At 51.0% G+C, this 23,096-nt stretch overlaps 2 protein-coding genes across 2 annotated transcripts in view; both read right to left on the bottom strand.

The window, feature by feature from the left end:
- The window catches only part of NUP188 (nucleoporin 188), a 174,411-nt gene that overhangs the window by 74,091 nt on the left and 77,224 nt on the right, over nt 1-23,096 (bottom strand). The gene's annotated exons all lie outside the window — the stretch shown is intronic.
- MIGA2 (mitoguardin 2) lies at nt 1,933-21,581 on the bottom strand. The gene is made up of 16 exons (XM_063144496.1): nt 21,523-21,581; nt 16,404-16,638; nt 15,696-15,906; nt 15,138-15,250; nt 14,866-14,983; nt 13,959-14,098; nt 12,970-13,084; nt 12,050-12,153; nt 11,582-11,697; nt 10,653-10,725; nt 9,135-9,221; nt 8,326-8,424; nt 7,672-7,806; nt 7,309-7,362; nt 6,447-6,563; nt 1,933-6,095 (listed from the first exon to the last, which is right to left on the bottom strand). Exons 2-16 carry the CDS (start codon nt 16,497-16,499, stop codon nt 5,895-5,897), a joined length of 1,779 nt encoding a protein of 592 aa, XP_063000566.1. The 5' UTR covers nt 16,500-16,638; nt 21,523-21,581; the 3' UTR covers nt 1,933-5,894.

Here is a 23,096-nt window from a genome sequence, read left to right as displayed (position 1 = left end):
ATACCAATTACAGGTAGGTGATACATATGCTCACAGATTTTGACAATTTCCTGGGGGGGAAACAAGGGATTTTGTAGTCCAGAGAGACGAACAAATTTAAGGCACGATCACATGCAAATTTAGACAAAGAAAAGCCCTACAACACCCAGAATTCTGGGAATTGTAGGACTTCTTGTTTGTCTAAACATGCATAGGATTGCATCCTTGTTCTGGCATAAGCAACAACACACACACACCCTAAAAAAAACCTTCATAAGAGAAAGTATGCTGTTTTGTTTTAAGGGAAGTTGACATAAATGAGCGGAATTAATTACAAATAACAGCAATGGTTTGCAATACAGACAGCTCATTTGCTGTGCTAACCCCTCGTACCTCGGTGTTTAATAGGGGGGCACTCAAGCCAAGCCCAGGGGGCGGGGGGGGGGGGGTAGGATTACATCTGCCATGTGTAAGAAATATTATCATAGAAGGTTTGCACGATGGAGAGCGATTGTTTTCCTTCTGTCTTTTCCTCCCCCAGATGGACTCCCGGGAGCCTCTCCTCCGGCAAGGCAATTCCCAGGACGTGATAATGCAATTATGGGCAAGGCCAAGCGAAGCCAGAGAGGAGAAAGGAAAACAAGGTAAGGAGAAGAAAAGCAAAAAGGAGGTCGTCTGGGTGGGCAGAGCTCGTCTCCCGGCTGTTCGTTTTCTCTTGCAACGCACAACCACACGTCTCCTGCCCCACATTATTCCTGCTTTCGACTTGGGACAGTTCCACCCACATTGGAACTGGTACCGGGCTGAATATCTTTTCACAGGGACCCTTTACCTCCTGCAAAAGTGTTTTTGGGCAGCTTTACAGCCAAAAGGAGTGGTTTTTCTCCTTCCGCACGGCATCCCCGGGAAAAACACTACATCATAGTGATGTTTTTGTCCTTTCCCAGTTGGCCACTTTGTGCTACATGAGCCGCTTAACACCAAACTGGAACACTCCAGATGTGTTGTACCCACAGCATGCTGGGAGCTGTATTCCAACGTACCTGGAAGGCGCTTGGTTGGGAAAGATGGTTGATTTGAGCACCACCACTGATTCAAGCAGCAGCAAGAAATGAAATGCCTTCTCCCTCTTCAGGGCACACCTTAAAATTACTAAATATTCTTTCGCCAGTCTTTCCTTTCCAACTCTAGCACCCTGAAACAGACGAAAAGCTATAGGCTGAATACTTCAACCCAGCGCTAGTATGGGGGGGGAAACTCCCTTTAGCACAGGGGAGGAAGCAAGCAAGCAACCTTGAGAGGCTGTCCTGCGATTCGCAAGATGCCGCCCAACACAATTTCCATACCCAGATGTGGTCTTCAGGCCGACATTTTGCCCACCTCTTGCTCTAGTGCAAATCTATCCCTTCCAGGTTCCTGACAGCCTCTCGCCCATCCCCACCTCTTTTAAGGACATAAGAACATAAGTGCCCTGAGGCTGGATCAGACCGAGGGTCCATCTAGTCCAGCACTCTGTTCATACAGTGGCCCACCAGCTGTCAACCAGGGACCCACAAAGCAGGATGTGGTGCAACAGCACCCTCCCACCCATGTTCCCCAGCAACTGGTGCACACAGGCTTACTGCTCCGGATACTGGAGGTAGCATATAACCATCAGGGCTAGTAGCCATGGACAGCCTCCTCCTTAACCAATTGTTCGGTCGTTTCCTGCTTTCTGGGTGTTTCCCCCCCCACCCACCCATTCTAAAAGGTTGACATGCTCTCCTAAGTAGTCACTGGCCGTAAGAGTTTGAAGTTAAAATGCGCCTCCCTTTTGCCTTCGAAATGGCACCCGGACCTTGGGCTGAAAGCGCTTCAACACCCCAGCTGTAGATGGCCTCAGGGACCTCTCTCTCGAATCTGCAAGCAGATCCCGAACACGCGAAAACCACAAACCCTCAAGACCAGTTTGGCTAATGAAGGAAATGTTTATTTGACTTTGCTTTTCAGTGCCAAAAATCCTAACAGGATACAAAAGTTTTAGTTGCAAAGGAGATGAGATGCAGTGCAATAATAAACAAAAGATGACTATTTACAGCTTAAAGAAGAAAAACGAGGGGGGGAAAGAGAATTAGGCACAGAAGTTATTACATTCATTAGCTTCAGATTTCACGGGAATGTCCTTTAAAAAGGAGAAGAACCACCCGTTCTTTTAAGATGGCGCTCCCCAATCTAGTGCCCTCTGTATGTGTTGGAATACAACTCCCATCAAGAGTTGCACTCCAAGGGGGCGGAAGTCTGGGGAAGGCTGCTTTAAAAGGGTCTTGATCTGCAGTCAATAACAAGCCTTTGTGTGCAAATGCTAAAAGCCCAGCCACTGTCTTGGCGGGGTTCCTTTCCGGTGGCAACCCCTCATCACGCTTCCGAAGAAACCAGATCCCGAAGCAAGTAACTCAACTGTGCAAAATGCAGTGTGCCCCCTTCCTTCCAAAACAGTTTAACCTAACAGAACAGGTTCCAAAAGGGGGGCTGAAATTTGGAAAATGCTCCCGAGTCATGGCGGAACAGGGCACCCCTTGGATGAAACAGGGCACCAAAAACTGTTTTGGGGAGTGCCAATATCTCAAGAGACCTCAGCAAGAAGAGACAACTCTTTGTCAGGGCTGGTGATACAAATTCGCAGCTGTCTCCTGGAGCTCACGTTCAACCTTGTACTTGTTGCAAATCCTGGATTTTGGGCCTAGCCCAAGGTGACAGTTCCTGAAGGGCAGCTTTTCCCAACCTCACCCCACCCCCTCGGCTTTGTTAAACAACAAGTCCCATGATCCCAGACCATTCAAGCTGGCTCAGGATGATGGAACCTGTAGCCTAACAATGTCAGGGGACCTGAGGTTGCAGAAGGCTGCCATAGGGGAAAGAAGCACAGACATCTGGAATTGTGTCTACACAGCGACAACAGATTGTTCCCACGGGGCAAAAACTTCTGGCACATGGTTGCCTAGCTACGTTTCCATTTCAAGGCCTTTATTTGCTGTTTAAGACAAGCAGGCAGGCACCTCAGACTGAAATGAGTTTCTGTCCTCAGATTCTTTAATCCTCAGATGGTGGGGAAGGTTTAACTCCTAAGCTTGGTTCTGTTTAGAGGATCTTTCCCCATCTCCATGTCTTGGATTCCAGTTCTCATCAGCCCCAAACTACATGGCCAAGGGTCAGGGGTGATGGAAGTTGTAAGGAAGGCTGGCTTAGGTGCAAGCTCACTCCAGGCTCGCACACTCTCCTTCACATCTAGGAGGAGAAATGGCAAAAGCTTCTGTTTCTGGTTTAGGACAAAATGACAGATCCACATTACATACAAACTTGGGGAACTGTGGTGTACTCTAACCAACATTGGTTAACAAACCAAGATATCAGATCATGGCTTAATCCTGGTTTGTTTTAACAAAGTTCTTATTTAGACTTTAATTTATCTATTTATAAGCTATGCACTTAGAATTTTAACCCAGCTTGGTTCAGAACAATCCAGAATCCCCAGAGTTTGCGCAAAACATGCTCCTACGGTATGTCCTAAAGCAAAAGTGGAGGCTTTGGCTCCCCTGGTGTGCGCAAGCCCATGATTCAGATCAGCCTTGCTCAACCCAGCAAATGTGTTCGACTACAGCTCCCATGTTAACAGATGATAGGAGCTGTAGTCCAACACATCTCAAGAGTGTTGGGTTGGGCAAGGCTGGTTGGAAGGATTAGACCGTCTGAGCCTTCGCCTCAAATCCTACGCTGAGGAATTCTGCCAAGCTACTAACACCTACACAACTAGCAGGAAGCCTCGAGTTCCCCATCATTTTGTACAATTAACACCTCGTGCTACATCCTTTGCTATACAAAGGCTCTCTGATTTGTTGTGTTCTTTGTACAACTCGAGAGCTTCCTCGTACAGAGACTCACGGCATGGACGGATTAAAAAATTTGCTGCCAGCAACTCTCTGGTGCGCCGAATACTGTAAAATCTGTCTTTTGTACAACGCTCAGCTTTCCCCGTGTTGCTTTCCAAAGTGCAGCTCACGCTACACATGTTCTCCCATCTGCCAGTGTGCGTTAAAAGATGCTACTGCCTGTTGAAAGGCGGTGGAGTTGCGCGAGACTGATTGTTACGAACAAATACTAGAAAGGCACCAGGGCGGCTTGTGTAGTCACTCTATATACACTCTATAAAAACTCCCACGGGCTACCCAACAAGGCCTGCGTGTTTCTATCTTCAGAAGACTCCCTCTTCCCAATAATCTGTGTGCTGAGATTCCGCCGTATTCTGCAGAGGATTATGGGACACCTCGGTGCGCCTACCGGGTCTGTGAGTCTAAAGAGTCAGCCCACCCACCACCAGGCCACCTCACGCCGCCGGCAATCCCTCCGCTATGCCATCGCGCCATGAGGGAAGGCCAGCCATGGTTGAGGAAACCTCCACGCCACCGCACCAAGTTTCTCCCCAGGGTTTCCCAGAACGGTTCATTTGAAAAACTACCTCTCTGTGGCTGCTGTGCAAGGCACTGCAGGGTTCCTGGTCATGGCATGGAGGTTAATAGGCGCTTTATGAAAGCGCTGGGACCCCATCCTAAACCTCAGAGAAGCAGCCAGCCGTCAGTACTCCCTCGCTAGTGGCCTCCTGCGGTTTGGCGGGAAGGGTCCACTGCCCGTTTTTGTTTCCCCGCGGGGCGTCGCACACAACGCCTGTCGTGAGCTTCAGGAACAAGATGAGAGGATCCTCCATGGCAAGCCGGGAATCACGGGCCAACTCGGACCGGTTTCCCAAGCAAAGGAGCCAACTTGCACGCTAAAGACAGCAATGCGTTCTGCCAGAGCTGCAACGCTAAAACAGTGACAATAAACCTTCTGGGTTTTGCTGCTGGCTTGAGTCTGTAAGAACAGGAGGGATTGCAAGTATCAAGTAACACTCAGTGGGGTTGCATCAGATCAGTGGACCACCTACTCCGTGAGCCTAAAGGAACGACATGCCGGGGTGGGTGGGGGTTTCCAAACCCAATAAACTCCTCCCCAGGTCTAGTACCTGCCCTCTTGTGGACGAAAGAAGTCACCGGCGTCTGGATCAATAAGAGCAGGGAGGAAAACATGAATTTCATCTCACCTATGCAAGATGGTTAATTCCCTCGCAAGTCATGGGTTCCCACACAAATTTTCTGTTTCATAAAAGCATCCTCTAGTTCCACCTTGTTGGACTCCAACTCCCATCCTGCCCCAACCAGCCACATTGCCTGAGGACGGTGGGAACAGAACTCCCAATGTCTCCCGAGGGCCGTTTCTCAGTGCTTTACAGAAACATGAGCTTAACCCCTTGCAAGGGGAAGGCATACTTCTTTCCGTGCAATCAAGAGATCCTCACACGGAGCAGAATTTGTAACGTTAGAACAAAACGAAAGGTGATGGACCTGAATGTACATACAGTCACGGCAAAACGAGTCACATTAAAAAGGAACAAAAGGGAAACCTCTCATTTTTGAATCGGGCGGGGGGGTGGGGTGTCAGGAAACATTCTGTGCCTCTCCCGCCCCTGCCCTGACTTTCGGCTCACACATTTAAACCGGAGGGAACGTGCCCGTGAGCTATGCCCTTTTGCAAGTTCAGCAGAGCGGTAGAAGGGCTGAGCCCAAGTGTGTTTGCTATCGTTTAAAAACCTAAAATTAACGAGGAACGACAGGAGAGCACACAGCAAATTCAGCGAGTGTCCTCGAGTGCTCTCTGCCGAGCCTCCAGGTGCAGCTAGAAACATCTGGGCAGTCAGCCAATGCCCTGAATTGTCCTGGGGACGGAAGAGAGAGAGAGAGAGATTTTCTGCCACTGATTCAGCCACTTCGTTGTGGCGATAGACCGTTCCCGCCGAAAGGAAAATCCCCTAAAAGCCAGGAAGTTTGTGGCCGACACGAGTGAGCTTAGTTGAACTCCTCCAAGGGCACAATGTCACTGGGCAGCGTCCCGTTCATCTCCTGGGTGGTCTCGACCCCCAAGTATCCCAGCAAAATCTCGCTGCGGCGACGGGAGAGCTGGAGAATGTCTTCCGCGAGTAGCGACACCGTTGAGTATCTCACAATGTCGAGGTCAAACATGTCTTTCAAATATTGCAATATCTGGTGCTGGGAGAGAAAGATAAACCAGCCCCATAACGTTTTTAATAAAAGTGGAGAATTTCCATGTGTGTGTGTGTGTGTGTGTCTGTTATATAGAGAAAATATATAAATGTATATATAATATATGGGTGTGTGTATGTGTATATATATATAATAACCAGGGTCTCCAACCTTTCGGTGCCATTTGGAACTTTGAGAGAGTGTCGTGGGCTCACAAAATGGCTGCCATTGGAGGTCCACCACTGGAATGCAGCTCCCTAGAGCTTCTCCAAAACTGAGGTTTGCCCGTTGGGCTGAAATAGGTTCACCCCGGCTTTAGATAAAGTAGTTGCCGTTTTTTTCAAAAACAAAGTTTACCTTGAAAAAGCCGCAAACTTCTGCCAGGTGTTCCTTTGGACCCAAGAATCCGAAAGCCAGAACGGGGCTGACGTGCTCCGATACGGAGTAGAAGTGAGAGATGAAGCCGTCTGGAACCTGATGCATAGGAGGGGAAAAGAGGGATGCGTGACGTTTCTGCGACTCAATGGTCACAAAGGCGGTCGACGAAGAGCTGTGGGAATAGGCGGGACCCTGATGGGGCATGCTCAGTGGGATGGTAGGGGAGGGCTCCCGTCAACAGTTCCTCAGCTGTAGATTTCCCAAATCGAGGCTCTACACAGATGCAGAGTCCTTATGCGTGATGCACAAAGGCCACGAAGAAGAATCAGAGATTCCACAGACACCACTGCGCATGCACAGAGCTGGACGCAGGGAGCAATCCACACTGCCACAGAAAGCGCTCTATGCGCAATTCCAGTTGCGTCTCCTCCGGTGCTTTAGGATGGGGAGGCTGCTGGAGTCACAGAGCCCCATACAAGCATCAGGGCCTCGTTCCTCTGGGCTCCAATTCACACAACTTGGCCTCGCGCAAATGCCACACCGGCCCCCTACAAGCGCTACGTTGTCCGCCCATGCAAGCCAGAGAGTGAAACCATGGCTCAGAGCGGGCCAGAAACATCGTGGGTTGGATCCAGATGTAGGCACACTTAAGTAGACTGGATGAAGTCAATGGGACTTCAGTTAGTCGTGACTTATGCCCTGTTTATTTCAATGGGTCTGGCCTAAGCGTGACTACAACTGGATCCAGCCGCACGATTCCAAGAGAGCCTAGTCAGCAGTACCCAGGACTAGTCAGCACTCGTAGTGTTTGTATGCCTCTCCCCGTGCTCCTTTCCCTTACCATCAGAAGTCGCCTCTTCGCTTTCAGAACCGACCAGCAGGCCGTGGCGAGGGCCTGGAATTGAAGAATAAAAAACAGAACTAGGTCAAGGTGTCTACTTGTTCTTGAAAGCAGCTTCTCTATACACTTGAATCGCCACGACTAGGCGTCCCCACATAAGGTTTAGGTCAGGGGTGTTGAGCCCACCTGAGGAAGCATACATATGGCCCTCCGTGTGTGCATGTGTGTTCAATATGGTTCAAAAGAGGTGCGACACCCCCAGGTCCGGCTCAGCCTTCGCCAGCCTGCTGCCCTCTACAACTGCTGGGCTACCTCTCCCACCATCCCCGGCCAGGATGGGCGTTGGGGGTTGGATGGACGCACCGTCTCTTTGAAGCTGTCGGAGAGCCACCGGTTCCGCAGGACGGCAAGTACTGAAGAAGGCGGGTTCTCCAAGTCCTCAAAGGCGTCCATGAGGATGAAATCCAACACGATGTCGAAGAAGCTCATGCAAACCACCTGGCCAGAGGGCAGGAGAGAGAGAGACAGGTGAGTTTCCAAGGCAGGGATGCCAAGCACAGCCCTGCGGGCTCAGAGCAGAAGTTGCCCGGTCCAGCATCCTGCCTCCTAGAACAGCCAACCGGATTTGATTGGGTTGATTTCATTTTATTAAATTGATAAGGCTGCCTGCCTCCAAATATTCTCTGGGCAGAACACAGATCTAGAAAAACAAAATAAAACCTTTTTTTAAAAAAAATGAAAAATATGGCAATGAAGGGGCAGCTACAATAAAAATGCAGCATTTTAAAAATCCTTCTAAAACAGCCTTCCTCAACCTGGGGCGCTCCAGATGTGTTGGACTACAACTCCCAGAAGCCCCTGCCAGCCCAGCCAACGGTCAGGAATGCTGGGAGTTGAAGCCCGGAACGTCTGGAGATCCACCTTCTGCCCACCCCAGTATCGCACAGCCATCAGTCCACCCACAGGACCGAGTAAACACATGTGTGGTTGCAAAGAGAGAAGAAGCCCTCCACGAACCCCACGCCCTTCCAACTCCTTCTGCGTCGTCGGCCAGGTCTCCTGCCTCCGCGTGTAGCGCAGCATCTCGTCGTAGCTTTCGAGGAAGCCCGTGGTGTTCTGGCGGGGAAGACACAGAAGACTGACCAGAGCTAAAAGGGAGCCCATTTCATTGCCGCTGGCAACATCGATGCTGAAACGCACCGTGGGGTTTCCTAAGAGCGGCGATCAAGGCTTTGGCGGCGATTCGCGGAGTTGCCTTGATGCAGCGGTCTTGAAACTCCGGCCTGTCCCACAACCGCCAAACGTTTCTGGATTTCCCAGGTTTCGCGCAGCTCAAGTAGGCTGGTATTTTGGCCCTGCCCACTTTGCTTTAAGCCCCGCCCACCACGGGGCCTCGGAAATGGGTGGTGACCCTCGGGCCGAAAGAGGTTCGACACCCTGGCCTTACAGTCGCAAAGGGCAGAAGGGGCTCAATCGGGGCAGGTCCAAGACATGAGGTGGACCTCAACACCGTACCCCTCGGTGGGCGGCAGCAGGCCCTGGTAGCCCTACCTGGCAGAAAAGGTGGCTGACAGGCATGTCCTGCACAGCACCCAACGGTTTGGGCCTGGCGCTGAGCCCCACCCTCCTCACGCCAACATTCTAGCTGCCATTTACATTTTCCCACAATGCCCCTGGAATGGTAACATCAGCACGGAGCACTGTGGGAAACCAACATCGAAAGGGCAGCGAGCCCAGCCAGTGTGCCTTGTTCAGTAGGCCAACGGAGAAGCATTTGCCCTCGGAGGGACAGCTCAGCTGCCGCTCCCCGCCACAGGGCCTCTTACCTTCTCGGCCTTGGTGATCAGCCCCATCACCATCCGTTTCCCCACTTCCCCAAAAAACGACTGGTTGCTGTCCACCTGAAGGAGCGCCTGAGGAGAGACCAGCGGGAAAAGAACCTCTTGGCGTGGACAGGGAAGAAAACGCCAGAGCCATCCTGGGAAGCTGTCCAAGACAGCAAGCCGCCTTCAACTAGGGAAGACTATCGGAGTTTCCCAGTTATCGGAGGCAGCGTGCTTCCCGTAGACCAGTTGCTCTCGCACTCGTGTCCTGCTTGTGGGCTTCCCAGGGGCAGCTGGTTGGCCACCGTGCAGACAGAACCCTGGGCCAGACAAGCTTTTGGTCTGATGCCGCAAGACTCTTATGAACTATTTGTCTGGCCAGGATGCTTTGGTCTGCCCAGCAGAGGTTCTGCGAGGATTCAGAAAGCAAAGGGTCTTTCCCAGTTCTTTTTTCCCTGGAGATGCCAGAGACGGGGAACATTGGAAGCTGCCTCATACTGGCCTGGTTCACACATCACGCTAACCCATGGTTTATTTAAATCATGTCTTGTTGTCCTATCCAGGATTAAAGAGGCTGGTTGTTCTTGTTTTGCCCAAACAACTGATAAACAACCCACAATTCTAGATTCGCACATAACAACCCATGGTTCAAACAACCCTCAATTGACAACCCAACAACAAACCATGGGCTCTCTTCGTAGATTGTGCATGGTTAACAACCCAATGTTAAGGGTTCGCAAGTAACAACAACCCATGATTCAACAAACCATGTTTAATTAAACCATGGTTTGTCGTTACGTCCAACCAAGTCGCTGAAACAGACCATGGCTCCATTCAGCCCAGGATCGTCAACAGGCAGGCAGCTCTCCAGGGTTTCAGGAATGATTCTTTCCCTGGAGATACTGCTGGGGGTTGAACCCAGGACTCTTTGCGTGCAAAACAAGGGCTCTACCCCTGAGCTGCTTTAACAGGAAGATGGCTTATAGCCGGCCAGACTACTTCTCCACCTAGCCCAATCCTGTCTGCTCGGACTGGCAACACCTCTCCAGGAGTTCTCTCCCAGGCAGAGAGGGGTCTTTCCCCATAACACCTGTCACCTGATCCTTCTAACACAGGGGTGCACAACCTGTGGCCCGGGTGGGGAGGGCTGCATGCAGCTCTCCGAGGCCTTTACAAAATCCCTCCCCCAAGGGGGCCCTAACACTCCGCCCCGTTGCCACGAAATTCCCCCTGCCAATTTCCCTCCTGCCTGTATGCTCCATTCCCTCTCCCCCACAGCTCCTGATAAAAGCAATTGGTATCAGGATGGCTGGGATAGGCACACACGTGCCCGTGTGCCCATAAGGGTATGGGTGTGCCTGCACCCCCCCGTTCTAACAGGACATTCCGGGGGTTGGACGCGGGATGTCGTGCAGGCAACGCAGGTGCCCTCTCGCTGACTTAGGGTCCCCACCCCACATGGATCAGCGTTTCATCGTCCCAAGTGTAGGGTGGGGTTGGGAGAACTCCAAAGGGATCTACCTGAAAAGCCTCTCGGACACAGTGCAGCTTCGCCAAGAAGTCGTGGTCGTTGTAGCAGCCGAGAAGCTCTGTTCTGGAGGACGAGGAGGACGAGGAGGAAACAGGGAGTTCGCACGTCAACCACGGATCCCAAGGCAAACACTGGTTTTTAAGCACTTCTACGAAAACGTACGGCTTAAAACGGCATGACCGTTCTCGTAACACTTCCTTTCCACTCCCGCAAGGAGGAACCAGGCTATCACAAGAAGGTTTGTGGCCAAGCAGGGAGTGGAGAGGGGTCCTTCCACGTTCAACCCACCCCCTCCTGAGCCTTTATTCCAGGGTTGGACAACTTTCAGGGATCCGGGATCCGCACTGCCCCGCAGGACCGCATTGGGGGCCGCACCGCTTCTCTCCTCCCCCCCTCCGGTTGGCGACAGGGAGGCAAAAAAGCAACGATTTTACTTGAAAACAAGATGTGCAGAGAAACTGTACCTCATTTGGAAGCAAAACTGTGCTCCCGCATGCCTGGTTTGGAAACAAAAATGCTGCTTTTTTTGTCACCCATGGCTGCCAAATTTCAGCGGCCAGTATGGCAGTAGCGGGGGAGCCATCAGGGACGCAGAAAAGCCCGGGGGGGGGGGGGGCGTACGTGGCCCGTGTGTTGCCCACCCCTGCTTTGTTCGTTTGCTAGAACCTCCAGCGTTGCATTCAGTTCGGGAGAAGACAGAGCGACATTAACAAGAGGCTCGTGGTGCTGTGAACGTTTCATTGCTGTGAGCCACTCAGAGAGCTTCAGCTCTTGGGCGCTATAGAAATGCATGTAAAGTAGCTCAGAGCCCCCTCATTGAGGCTCCCGCCCTGCAGGACTGAGTCCACGCTGGCTTCGCTTGAACGGTGTTGGATCATCAGGCGCTCCCAAGCCCGCTTGCCGCCACCCCCTCACTCACCGGAAAGTCCTGCACAGAATCCTGCCTTCTTTCACCAGCTGCAAGGCTTCTTCGTAGGCAGCGGCCGGCTTGGAGAGCGGGAACGGCATTTCCCCGATTTGCAAGGAGTCAAAGAGCTGCGTCAAAGGCAAAAAAAAGCAAACAAGGCCAGAAAGCCCTGTAGCCTTAATGCTGGGAGTTTAATGACTTTTGCCAAAGTGAACTAACCAAAGGTAAGGGAGTCGTGGCCATGTCAGACCTCGCCACGCCGATCCACGCCTCTGGATCTTCCAGGCTAGACTACTGCAAGCCCCACCCCCACAGAAGCCATTTTGTGAACGCACCCACAACACTCTCTCAAAATCGCAAATGTGCCCACCAATCCAAAAAAGTTTAGGGAGCCCCATGAGTCTCAGAAACAGGCTGGGTTCCTACGGGAGGCCACATGGCGGACGAGACGACGTGGAAAGGGCTCCCTGAAGGAGTCACCTCAGCGGCAGAGAAGAAGGAGTCCTCGGACGTCAAGCTGTCTTCTTCGTCGTCAGCCCGAAGTCTCAGAGACTCCTCGGTCAAGGGGAACATAAGCGCTCTCTCTGGGAACGGCAGAAAGAAAGAAAAAACAGGATGTAATAATGGGCCAGATAGCACGACAAGCACACCTGCCCCCTAGCCGAATTTCCCACTAATGGGAACTTTTAGAACAACCAATATTTTATTTATTATTACATTTATATCCTGCCTTTTTCCCTCTGAGAAACCCAAGGCAGCGCACATAATCCTTCATGTTACCCTCACAACAACCACCCTGTGAGCTGGGTTGGGCTGAGTGCCTGTGACTGGCGCAAACTCACCCAGTGGGCTTCCATGGCTGAGTGAGGACTAGAACCCGGATCTCCCGAGCCCCAGTTCAACACTGTGGCCACTATTTATTTATTACATTTCTATACCGCCCAACAGCCGGAGCTCTCTGGGCGGTTCACAAAAATTAAAAACATTCAAAGTATAAAACAACAGTATAAAACCATAATATTTTTGTGAACCGCCCAGAGAGCTTCGGCTATTGGGCGGTATAGAAATGTAATAAATAAATAAATAATATAAAATATAAAAGCTCAACCAGATAAAAACAGCAGCAATGTTTTCACTGTACTGGCTCTCTATCCTATCATAACTACCCCTAAATAGGCATAATTGAATTACCGTGCAAACCTATACATGTCTACTCAGAAGTAAGCCCCAGTGAGTTCATTGGGACTTACTCCCAGGTAAGGGTGTATAGTTTGCAACCTTACTCGCATATTCAGCCCTTAAGGCAAAAGAACTGCAACAGCGCCTGCTAAGACCAGACAAGGCGCTCCGGATGTCGGTCCTGCTTTTGCTTCACCTCTGGCTCCCCCAGCACCACTCACCCAGGTCTACCAGCATGCTGTCGGCAGGAAGGGTGGAGCCGAATTCTTCCTGGAGGTGATACGCTCGGTTCAAGAGGAATTCCAGCCTCTCCGCAAACTCTCTTTTCTGGGATTCCTGTTTAAGACAGGGAAACATGCGCCGTTTACTAGATCACGTCCATTGTTCTAGGTTTTGAGATATACCCTAGCTCAGCTGTTTTTAGAACTGTTGTCCTGGGAAGTGCCGGGTTCTTCATGAAGAACAGCAGTGGAGGAGCCTACAGTCTGCCAGCAACATTTCTGTCTTGTCGAAGGGGCAGATGAGTGGGAATGGGTGAGTTGTACAGGGGGTGGGGGTTCACCATTAGGCAGAAGGTAGATCAAGACCCTACTGGCCAACTACAGTATGATTTGCAGTTGACAGACAAGGGTTTCTGATTCCCAATCATTTATCTATATCAGGGGTGTTGAACCTTTTTCAGCCTGAGGGCCGCATTCCATTGCAGAGAAGCTCTCGGGGGGGGGGGGGGCGCGTTCCAGGGGTGGGCGGGGCCAAAGGCAGAAGGGGCGGGGCCAGAAAGTCCAGCCTATGGTAGCCAAAAGCTCTTCCTGAGAGTATCTCAGCCTTCAGAGAGGCATTCCAACCTTTTAGAATGGGATGAAAACTGGGCAGAAGCTGGGAAGGCACCAATCGACTGTGGAGGGAAAGGGGGTCGGGCGAAGGGAATGGGGCACGGCAGTCTGGGAGACCCCAGAAGGCCGGACTGGGAATCCATGTGGGCCAGGTTTGGCCCACAGGCCTGAGGTTCAACACCCCTGTGTGTAGAGAAGGTCAGGAAGAGCACCAGAGGGGAAGGAAAATCAAGACAGAAAAGAGGCGGAGAGGAGAGGGATCCGTAGGGTCAAAGCCAGGGAGGTAAAGGAGGGGGAAGATCTCATGACGTCTTGGATCAACCCGCCAAATCTTTGGGTGCTGGCCTTAGACTCCGGCAGGATGTCCTCCTGCTCACCCTGACTTCCGGAAGATCTTCCAGCAGCAGCTCCGCTTCTTTAGAGTGGTCCCAGGTGACCGAGGGGGTGGTGTGATCCCGCTGCCGGACGGTCAAGGCCTGCTCCCACTTCTGCAAGGCCTCCTCAAACAGCTCCATCCCTGCCAAAGCAAGAAAGGCCCAAAGCGGACGCGCTTGCTGGCAGCCGGAGGAAATCTACATTCCGGCCGGTCCTTCCGCCCCTTAAAGACGGTCGCACGAAACCATCACCAGGAGAGGCAGTCAACTCCCAGATACAATTTCTCGGATTAATACACTGGCACAGTGCAAGCTGGAGCCACCAGAAGTACTGCACTCCAACTCCCATCAGCCACAGAGAACAGACCCACTTGCCCTGCTAGCTGGGGGGCGATGGGAGTTGTACTCCGGCACCACTGGAAGGCGCCGGGTTGGAGGAGGCTGGGGCAGACTTAAAGTCTTCATGCAAAATTGCAGAAGTATCCAAAGATTCAGAAATATCTCTGGGATTTGACTAACGACAAAGAAAGAAAAAAACCGCTCACTATAGTAACTATGTTTTTGATTGGCAGGGGAGATCTCCTCTGCCACCCACTCATGCTTTCCTTTTGCAATGCTCACAGTAACTGGGGGGGGGGGGGAGGGATTAATTTTCCCTACAAGCAAATATTGTTCGTTATTGTAACACAAAGTCCGCCTGTCATTAGCACCTGCTGACTTTACAAAAGAGCTGGTCCTGCTGGAGTTGAAAACCGCTAGGCCCGCTTTGCTGACCAGGATCAACACACCAGCCTTTTCTGGACCCTTCTTGGGAGTGGGGGCACCGCTCCGGGGACTGCGATGCGGGAGCGTCCGCGCTACACCACCCCGTGAAAGGCACTTCCGCATCCAAAGCTTTGCAATCCCTTACCTTGAAAGTAGAGGTTTTCTGCACTGCAGTCCCCAGCAGCTCCGGGGTCTTCTGAAAGCTGGGCCTCCCAGGGTGCAGCAGAAGCTGGGGTCGGACTGGAGGAGTTGGCGGCCACCATCTAGCGGGCGAGAAGAGCAGGAAGGACCATCAGGCGCCTCGAGCGTACCTCGAGCGAGACCCTTCAACCGCGCAATGCAGGGCAGGTCTGCAACCAAGGTGTACTCTCAGCCTCGCCCCCGCCCTCACGGCAGCGCGAGAAGCAGGGCCCTCACCGAAGCCAGGCTGTGCGAAGAGCTGGAGTGCTTGCTGGGGTCGATGGAGGAGATGCCGCTGAGCGTGTCGTTGCTCTTGCTGCTGGGGCTCTGGACGCGTCTGCTCGAATAGCCTGGAGCGAGAAAGGGCCCGGGTCCGATTGCCAAGGGGAGCAGATAAAACAGCGATACAGGAAAACGCCACCACCACCACCAGAGATTCGTAGGAGCTCGTAGGGGTGGCCCCCTTCCACCTGCGCTACAACCCGTTGCCGGTTACGGCAGCACCTTCGACTGGCCCCGGCCTCCCTGGGCCGGAGACTTCTAAGCGGAAATAAGGTTGGCGATTTGGGCCCCGCCTCTTTCTGCCTTTGGCTCCGCCCACCCCTGGAATGCGGCCCCCAAAAGCTTCTCCCGGACGGAATTTGGCCCTCGGATTAAAAGGCGTTCAACACCCTGCCCTACGCCCCAACAGCCCTACTGACAGGCATTCATAATCGCCATCGAAGAATAATAAAGCAGAATCAATCATTATTACAACAATAGACATAGCTTGCTCCCTTTGCACAGCAGATGCACCTTTTTTCACGGAAGGGACCCGCCGCGTCGGCAAGATGGGGACCGGAACCCCGGCAGGCTTGGCGCCGGCCTTTTCCGGGGCGAGCTGCTTCTTCCGGCGTCGGCGGCGTTTCAGCTGGTGAGCCGCAAGGGCCAAGGCGACCGTCCCGAGAGCCGTGGCGAACAGCACCTTGCGCAGGCCCGGGGTGAGTCTCAGCTGAGAGAAGGCGGTCTTTAAAAGGGGGAAACGAGAGAGGAAGAGAATGAACAAAACTGCAACCCAAAACAGCAGCAGCCTTTATAGCCACATCACTCCCCTGTTTTGCAACAAGAACCCAGGAGCGCTTCTCTAAATAAATCAGTGGTGGGCGGGGCCAAAGGCATAAAGGGCGGGGCCAAAAGGCCCAAACTGCCAGCATCTTTTAGCTCCACGCTCTTCCTGCCAGGAAGTAAATCCTTTGGAGAGGCGTTCCAACATATTAGACTGCTGGGGGGGGGGGGGGGGACGACAACCTGCATAAAAGCCAGGAAACCAAGTGGCCGTTAGTTCGGAGGAAGGGGCGTGGCCAGGAAAAGGAGGCGTGGCCATCCAGGGGAACTCAGAGGGACGGATTACCCCCCCTGGAGGGACAGGCTTGGCCCGTGAGCGTGAGGCTCCGAGCGACCTCCGCTCTATGGACTTGATTCCATAGATGCTAACTGTGACTCCACGGCTTCTTTTCTATTTACCTGACCGAAGGTGGTGTAAAGGAACACCGGGATCTCCGCTACGGTCATGGCCAAAGCTTGGATGATGGACATCCCTTCGGATCTTTGGAACGCCATTTCGGAAAGAGGCCTTCAGCTCTTGCTGGAGCACGGCGCAGGAAAGGATCGTCGTTCAGAACGTTCTCCCTGAAATCCAGCTTTGCTTTGCTGCGGGCCTCAGGATTCTACAGTCTGGGCCTAGTTGGAAATTTCCTTCCTGGGACAGAGATACATCATCAACATCATCATAGATAATCCTATGCAATGAACAGTACAGTTAACTTTGGAGAAGTGGGACCCAGTTACCTTGCACACATCCCAAATAGCACGTTAAATAAATAAGTATTTTAAAGAAGGGTTCTAAAGTATTTTTTGCTCCTTAGCCCAAAAAGGCTCCTGCAGAGGCATACACGCCAGTTTACCATCTAAAAAAAGACACAACACACAAGAAAAGGGGATGGGGAGGGAAGAGGGGGGGGCGGAATCGAGCGTGGAGTAGTTTTTTTTCTTTCCGCAAGGCTCCGCACCCCCCTCTCGTCTCCTTCTGTACAGCCTGCTGCATAAAATAGCAGGGCAGTTATAAAGGAGGAGGAGGAGGAGGAGGAGTAACTTCATTGCTTGGAGCCAAAGGCCACCACGATATACATAAACAGAAAAGGGAGAAAAATACAAAGGACATCTCGGGCAGCTTTTTGTCATGTGTTTTTACAAAGAGCAATAATGGACACAAGTGAGACCTGCAACAAAACGTTCTGGTTTCCCGCCAGCCAGGCTCTCTCCCAGAATATTCCATTCCATTTCCACCCTTGTTAGGTTGTTTGTGGGGGAGGGGTCTGTGTCCCCCCCCCACTTAGGTTTTTTTCCTCCCCAAAACATTTTTTGTACTTCTGCAAACTCTGGGATTCCTCCAAGACAGCTGAGACGGGAGATGGGGCCATTTTGCCTAGATAAGGACACACATGTGGAGAATGAGATGATGACTTGCATATAGCAGGGATGAGGAACCCCCAGCCCATGGTCCTGATCAAGCCTGGGGAGGTTCCCCATCCAGCTTCTCTGTGGGCCCTGCCCTCTCCTCTTGTCAAGGTTCACACACACCCAGCCTGGAGGCTACCAAAACCTTGGGGAAGAGGCAGGAAGGTAACAATCCCTTTGTTATCTCCGACCTATAATTGGAGATAACTAGGGCACTCTCCTTCCATGCCACGCCACCCCTCCCCCTCCCACCAGTCCTGCCCCCTGACGTCAATCAACCCTTTCCCTGGCCCGACTTGCTTCTCAACCCCTGGCATACAGGACGTTTACAGAACTGCACCTCGCTGGACCAAACCAAAGGCCAGGCCTAGTTCCTCATCCGACCAACCAGGTGCCTCCGGGAAACTCTCGAGCAAAACATGAAGGACAACGGATTTGCATCCCAGGACAGATGCCCAAAGATACACTGCCTCTAAGTGCAGAGGTGCCATTGACCCAGAATCACTCGTCCTCCTCTGGAACATGCCATTGCAAAACTACCTCTGTATGCCAGACGCAGGCTGCAGAAGGGGAGGAAAAGCCACACTGAACGAATCTAACATGAGCCTTAATTCCCTTTCCTACCAGACCACCATGGGCCGCTTTACTAGCATTTAGCTGTGCCGTCAACACCCAAGGCTGTACCTCCTGGGACCCGGGGATCAAAAGTGCTCCCCCTCCACAAAGCCTTGATTTCACCACCCCAAAATTATTTTATTTGTCACATTTCTACATCACCACCCGCCCAGCCAAAGCTCTCCTGATGATTGTCAAAACAAAACTTACAGCTAGAAAACAAAACAACGCAATGAAACATAATACGAAAACCTTAAGTTTAAAACAGAAGCGTGTGGGGAAAACGGCCCCGGACCCACCCACTCCTGCTTTTCAGAGAACTCAACCCTCTCCAGAGTAAGTTGAAGATCAATCTTCCGGGCGGAAGAAGCGTCCACTCACTCTGCCTTATCTGGACTGAGTCACTGGTTAGTGGTTCTCTTCCAGTCCGTTGCTGTGATTTGGAAAACCCTGACCCCGGATCCGCTGGGTGCCCTGACCCCGAATTTCCTCCCCCTGCTATCCTGACACAGATTGCTCTTCTGTTGCCAGTAACAGCAGCGAGGAAAGAGTAATCTCTATCACAAGACCCTCCGCTCCCTCCCAAAAAGGTTGTGCACCCCGGCACCAACCGGAACGTGGGCAGTCCCGTCCCTTGCGCCGTCAGAGAGTGAAGGAACCAAAGTTCTTCAGCGTGACCTTGAAATGGCTGGAGCAAAAGATAAAGACTCCCAGCACCGAGAGAAACAAAGAGAAACAAGTCAGGGTCACTTCTGAGACCTAGTTCTCATTCGGGGCAGAACACTTACGACTGGCTTGTAGCACAAAAAACTGTTCCCGTGACAGAGTGCTTCTCCGTATATTTCCGTGGAGGCAGAAAGGTGGCCGAAAGGGGGTGTTTTACCACCTTCATTAAGCTGGAACAAAACCGCTGATACCAGGTGGTCGTCGCGGAGAGATCCAGGAGAAACAACAGGGACGCCCACCCTCTGTTGTCCATCTACCAGCGCAAAACAAGGCAACCACAAGGGCCAGATGGGGAAAGAACCCAAATCAGTTTCATCCCCAAAAAGCTTTGATTCCTAGCCTTGCCCGTTTTGCAAAAGTGTTTGGCGTTGTTGTTGTTTTTGCAAGACTGACTGCAGTTTCAACTGTTTTTATAAAAACCACACTGCAAGTTTTAACTTTTGGGGAACCTGTTGGTAGGAGGGGTATGACATCGGATGAAGTAAAACCAGATCGCTTCTTTCTATTGTGCTCTCTGATCTGGGGAAAGTAACTTCTGACAATAGTTACAGAGGGAGACAAAAGGTCTCGATTGTTGCAATAAAAAGGCCAGAGCGTCAAAAACTGCCTTTCCGGCTTCTCTAATGTAACCAAAAAAAGCCATTCTATTCAGAATGCTCCAGCATAAACTCAAAACTGCAACGCCTCTTCTAAACTGCTGCATAGATGAGCAAATGGCAACCTTTGCTCAGCTGAGCAAAGATAAAGCACTGCAGGGTGTCAGCTATCCCATTCATATCAAACCAGGGCATCAGTCTCCATCACTCCGTGTGGAGTTTGCAGGACGCGGCTCTTTGGTTTCTCATAAGAGCTGAAGGCAAAACACACATCGTGTTACAAGTGGGTGGCTCTCCTCTCCACATCACCCAAGCCTTCTTCGTCGTGCATCACGTCTATTTTGCAAACCAACATGGTGCCTGCAGCCACCCCTTTAAGTGCCCACGGGTTTTTTAATTAATGTCTTAAGTTTTTTTTAAAAAAAATCCACCGACCAGCTCCACTCACATGGCAGCTATGTAGTGAGAGCATCTGGGACACGCTCTCAAAATTCCAAAGCTGCCCACCGACCCAAAAGGTTCGGGGACTCCTGTTGTAAACCTTCACTCGGATTTTTTCAGTGGAAAAATCTGCTCAACCCCTCCGAGGTGCCGAAGAAGACCAAGTTTCTTGCACCTTTCAACAATTGTGCAGGAGGAGGAATTCTAGCAGGTGGAACTTGTTCGTGCAAGCCACACATTTTGTACATCTTTGAGGAACGTCTTGTCCTGTATGCAACTTATAACTATGCATATTAGGGTGCAATCCTATGCAAGTTTAGACAGAAAAACCAGTTGCTGCGTGAACATGGGCGAGAGGTTGTTGATTGCAGGGAAATTCTTCATAGTCCTTCTTCATACAGCACTATGGGGTTCACTTCCACAAGATGTAGTGATGGCCACTACTTTGGATGGCTTTAAAAGGGTTAGTAGAAGGCTAGCAAGAGCTCCTAGTCCTGGTGGCTATATGCTACCTCCAGTATCAGGGGCAGTATACCAATGTACTCCAGTTGCTGAGGAGCATGGGTGGGAGGGTGCTGTTGCTCCTGTATCCTGCTTGTGGGTTTCCCCGTGGGTAGCTGGCTGGCTACCCTGTGATCAGAATGCCAGACTAGATGGACCCATGCGCTGATCCAGCAGGGCTCTTCTTACGTTGTTATCTTTAAGAAGTCCTAAAGCTCGCAGCATACCCCAGCCAGCATGCTGGGAGTTATAGGACTTTTTTTCTGTATATGCATGTATAGGATTACACCTTAAATCACAATTGGCCTGTTCAGACGACACGCTAAGCCATGGTTAGGCCGCTAACCCATTTGCAGCAAATGGTTGGTGAGCATGTTTAACCCATGGTTATGTAGCCACCTTGGCTAGGAACGATTCAAACGGCACACTTAAATTGTGGTTCATATGACACGCTACGCCATAATGTTTAGCTCAAAGTGCTTAACCACGGTGGCTTAGTGTGCCGTCTGAACAGAGTCAATCATTTCAAAGAGTCTGTTCCAAGTATACCTAAATCCAGATCCAAGCCATCATCCTGTTTTTTGTTTTAAATGTTTGCGGATGTCAACTGCTGTTGACTTTCCCGGGCAATTGTGGTTCAATTTTTATCTAAGCATGCACAGAATTGCACCTTGAATAAGCAAATAATACAATGGATGGTTAATTTTTTTGTATAAGTAAATAATAAATTAGGTGGCTGCTTGTTTTTGTTGTCATAAGATTTGAAATTATTTCCCCCATAACATTCAAGAATAAACAACCAAAAAGAACAAGAGAGTGTATTGGAAGCAATACCATTCAGAAATTATTGGTTATAGACAGATCTATACAATAAAAAACAATAAAATTGGACTGAACTGAGCTCCAAGTATCGCGGGTGATGACAGCTCACCTGTCCAGGTGAGAGGGAACAGGTGAAGCAGTTCAATCGTCACAGATATAGGGCAGCAGCTATAGAGCTGTAGAGGACCCCCGCCCTCCAGCCAAAGGCAATCCCCCCCCACATCATTCCCAGGAGGGTCTCACCGAAAGCACCTGCCCAACAGGTGACCCGCTTTTCTAACCGTGCAGGAAGGCTGGCTCTAGAATAAAAGGCAATCTTACATAGACATTCCCCCCGCGATCACAATGGAAGAGGCCGCCGCGCACCTGTCCTAAGCGTAGCGGGCGATACCATTTTCCGGATTAAGGGGGGGGAGAACGCTCACCGTGCAGCCGCGCTCCATGGTTTCAGAAGGGCAGCGTCTCCTTCCCGCTTCTCTCGCAGCCTAGCTCGACTGCTGCCAGCAGAGGGCGGAGCGTCGTGGCGAGACTACTGATGGGCAGCCGCCTAGACCAATGAAAAGGGCAGCGCAGTCCCCGCAAGGGCCAATGGGCATACGTTCCCCCAGCGGTTTAACTTGCCGCAACCCACGTCGAGGGCGGTTGAGCGACAGAAAGGCGAGTTCTCTTTTTCCCCCACTGCGCGTGCTTCAGAGCTGATTGGCTCAGGTTGGTCGTGACATTAAAAGGGGCGCGGCCTGCCTTAAAGGGGCAACCTCTCCTTAAGGGTGGGCCCAGCACAACAGGAATACCGCGATCAAAAAACTAGGGACTAGAAACATAGAACGGAGCAGCAACCAGGCATCAAGCCTCAACTCCGCTCCAGCTGGAACCCCTCCATTCCCCGTCAATATCCTGATTGTTATTTCTATTTATTTATTTTTGTTTATTTAACATTCCACCTTTCCACCAGAAAACGGTACTCAAAGGCTGCTAATAATAAACCCCAAATCTAATTAAAACATAACATTAAAAATAAATGAATTAGCGACACAGGGGGTTTAATTAATGCGAGCAACTTGCTATAATATTATATATGTTATATATCGAGGGTGCAATCCTATGCCTAGTTAGGAAAAAGTTCTACAACTTCCAGCATTCCTGAGAACAGCAGTTGTGGGATTTGTGCCTTATGTATCAATAAATAACCTGATTAAAAGGGATTTTAAATGATCAGTCGTCTAAGTATTAGGCGATGACACACTTTTCTGGGAATTACGTCCCAGTGAACTCAATGGGACATTGAGGGGACATGCATAGGATTGCAGATTTGCAAACGGGTATAAAAACAACATTTCTAAAAGCAATACTTTCAGAAAATACTTGTTGTTGTTTTTAAAAAAGATAATATTTAGATTCAGGGAAAACATCTTACGAGATCCTACCTAAGAAGATTGGGGGGGGGGGGGTGTTGCAACATGTAGGGAGGAGAGCGTTAACCCTTTGGTCTCCAACTGCAGCTCTTCCCCGCTGAAAATGCTCCCACACGCACACAAGAGGTGATTCAGCTGAGAAAACGACCCTTCTATTGACACCTGTGGACACTGGGGGCTCTAGGGGAAGAGATTCGGCGCAGAGATGTGCCATGCCTTACCTCCTTCCAAGTGGTAAGAGGCAGCTGGACAACCCTCTGTCAGGGATGCTTTAGGGTGGATTCCTGCATTGAGCAGGGGGTTGGACTCGATGGCCTTGTAGGCCCCTTCCAACTCTGCTATTCTATGATTCTATGGTTCTTCCTCCACACATCCACACCAATGCTCCTAAAGACAGGCATTTTGCTTGTCTGAATTTGCTTTGTTGTTGTTGTTATTATTGTTGTTTTAAAAAATCCTCATCCCTCCTCATCCCTTTTTCCTTTTGTGCTGTGACTTTTTTAGATTGTAACCCTGCGGGGCAGAGAACTATCTCTCCCCACCACCACCACCACCACCCATTTCTTCTCTTTGGAAACTTTTCTTTT

This window comes from Elgaria multicarinata, chromosome 19 (assembly GCF_023053635.1).
Source record: "Elgaria multicarinata webbii isolate HBS135686 ecotype San Diego chromosome 19, rElgMul1.1.pri, whole genome shotgun sequence".
Classification (NCBI taxonomy): Eukaryota; Metazoa; Chordata; class Lepidosauria; order Squamata; family Anguidae; genus Elgaria; species Elgaria multicarinata.
This window is presented reverse-complemented; position numbering and strand designations above follow the sequence as displayed.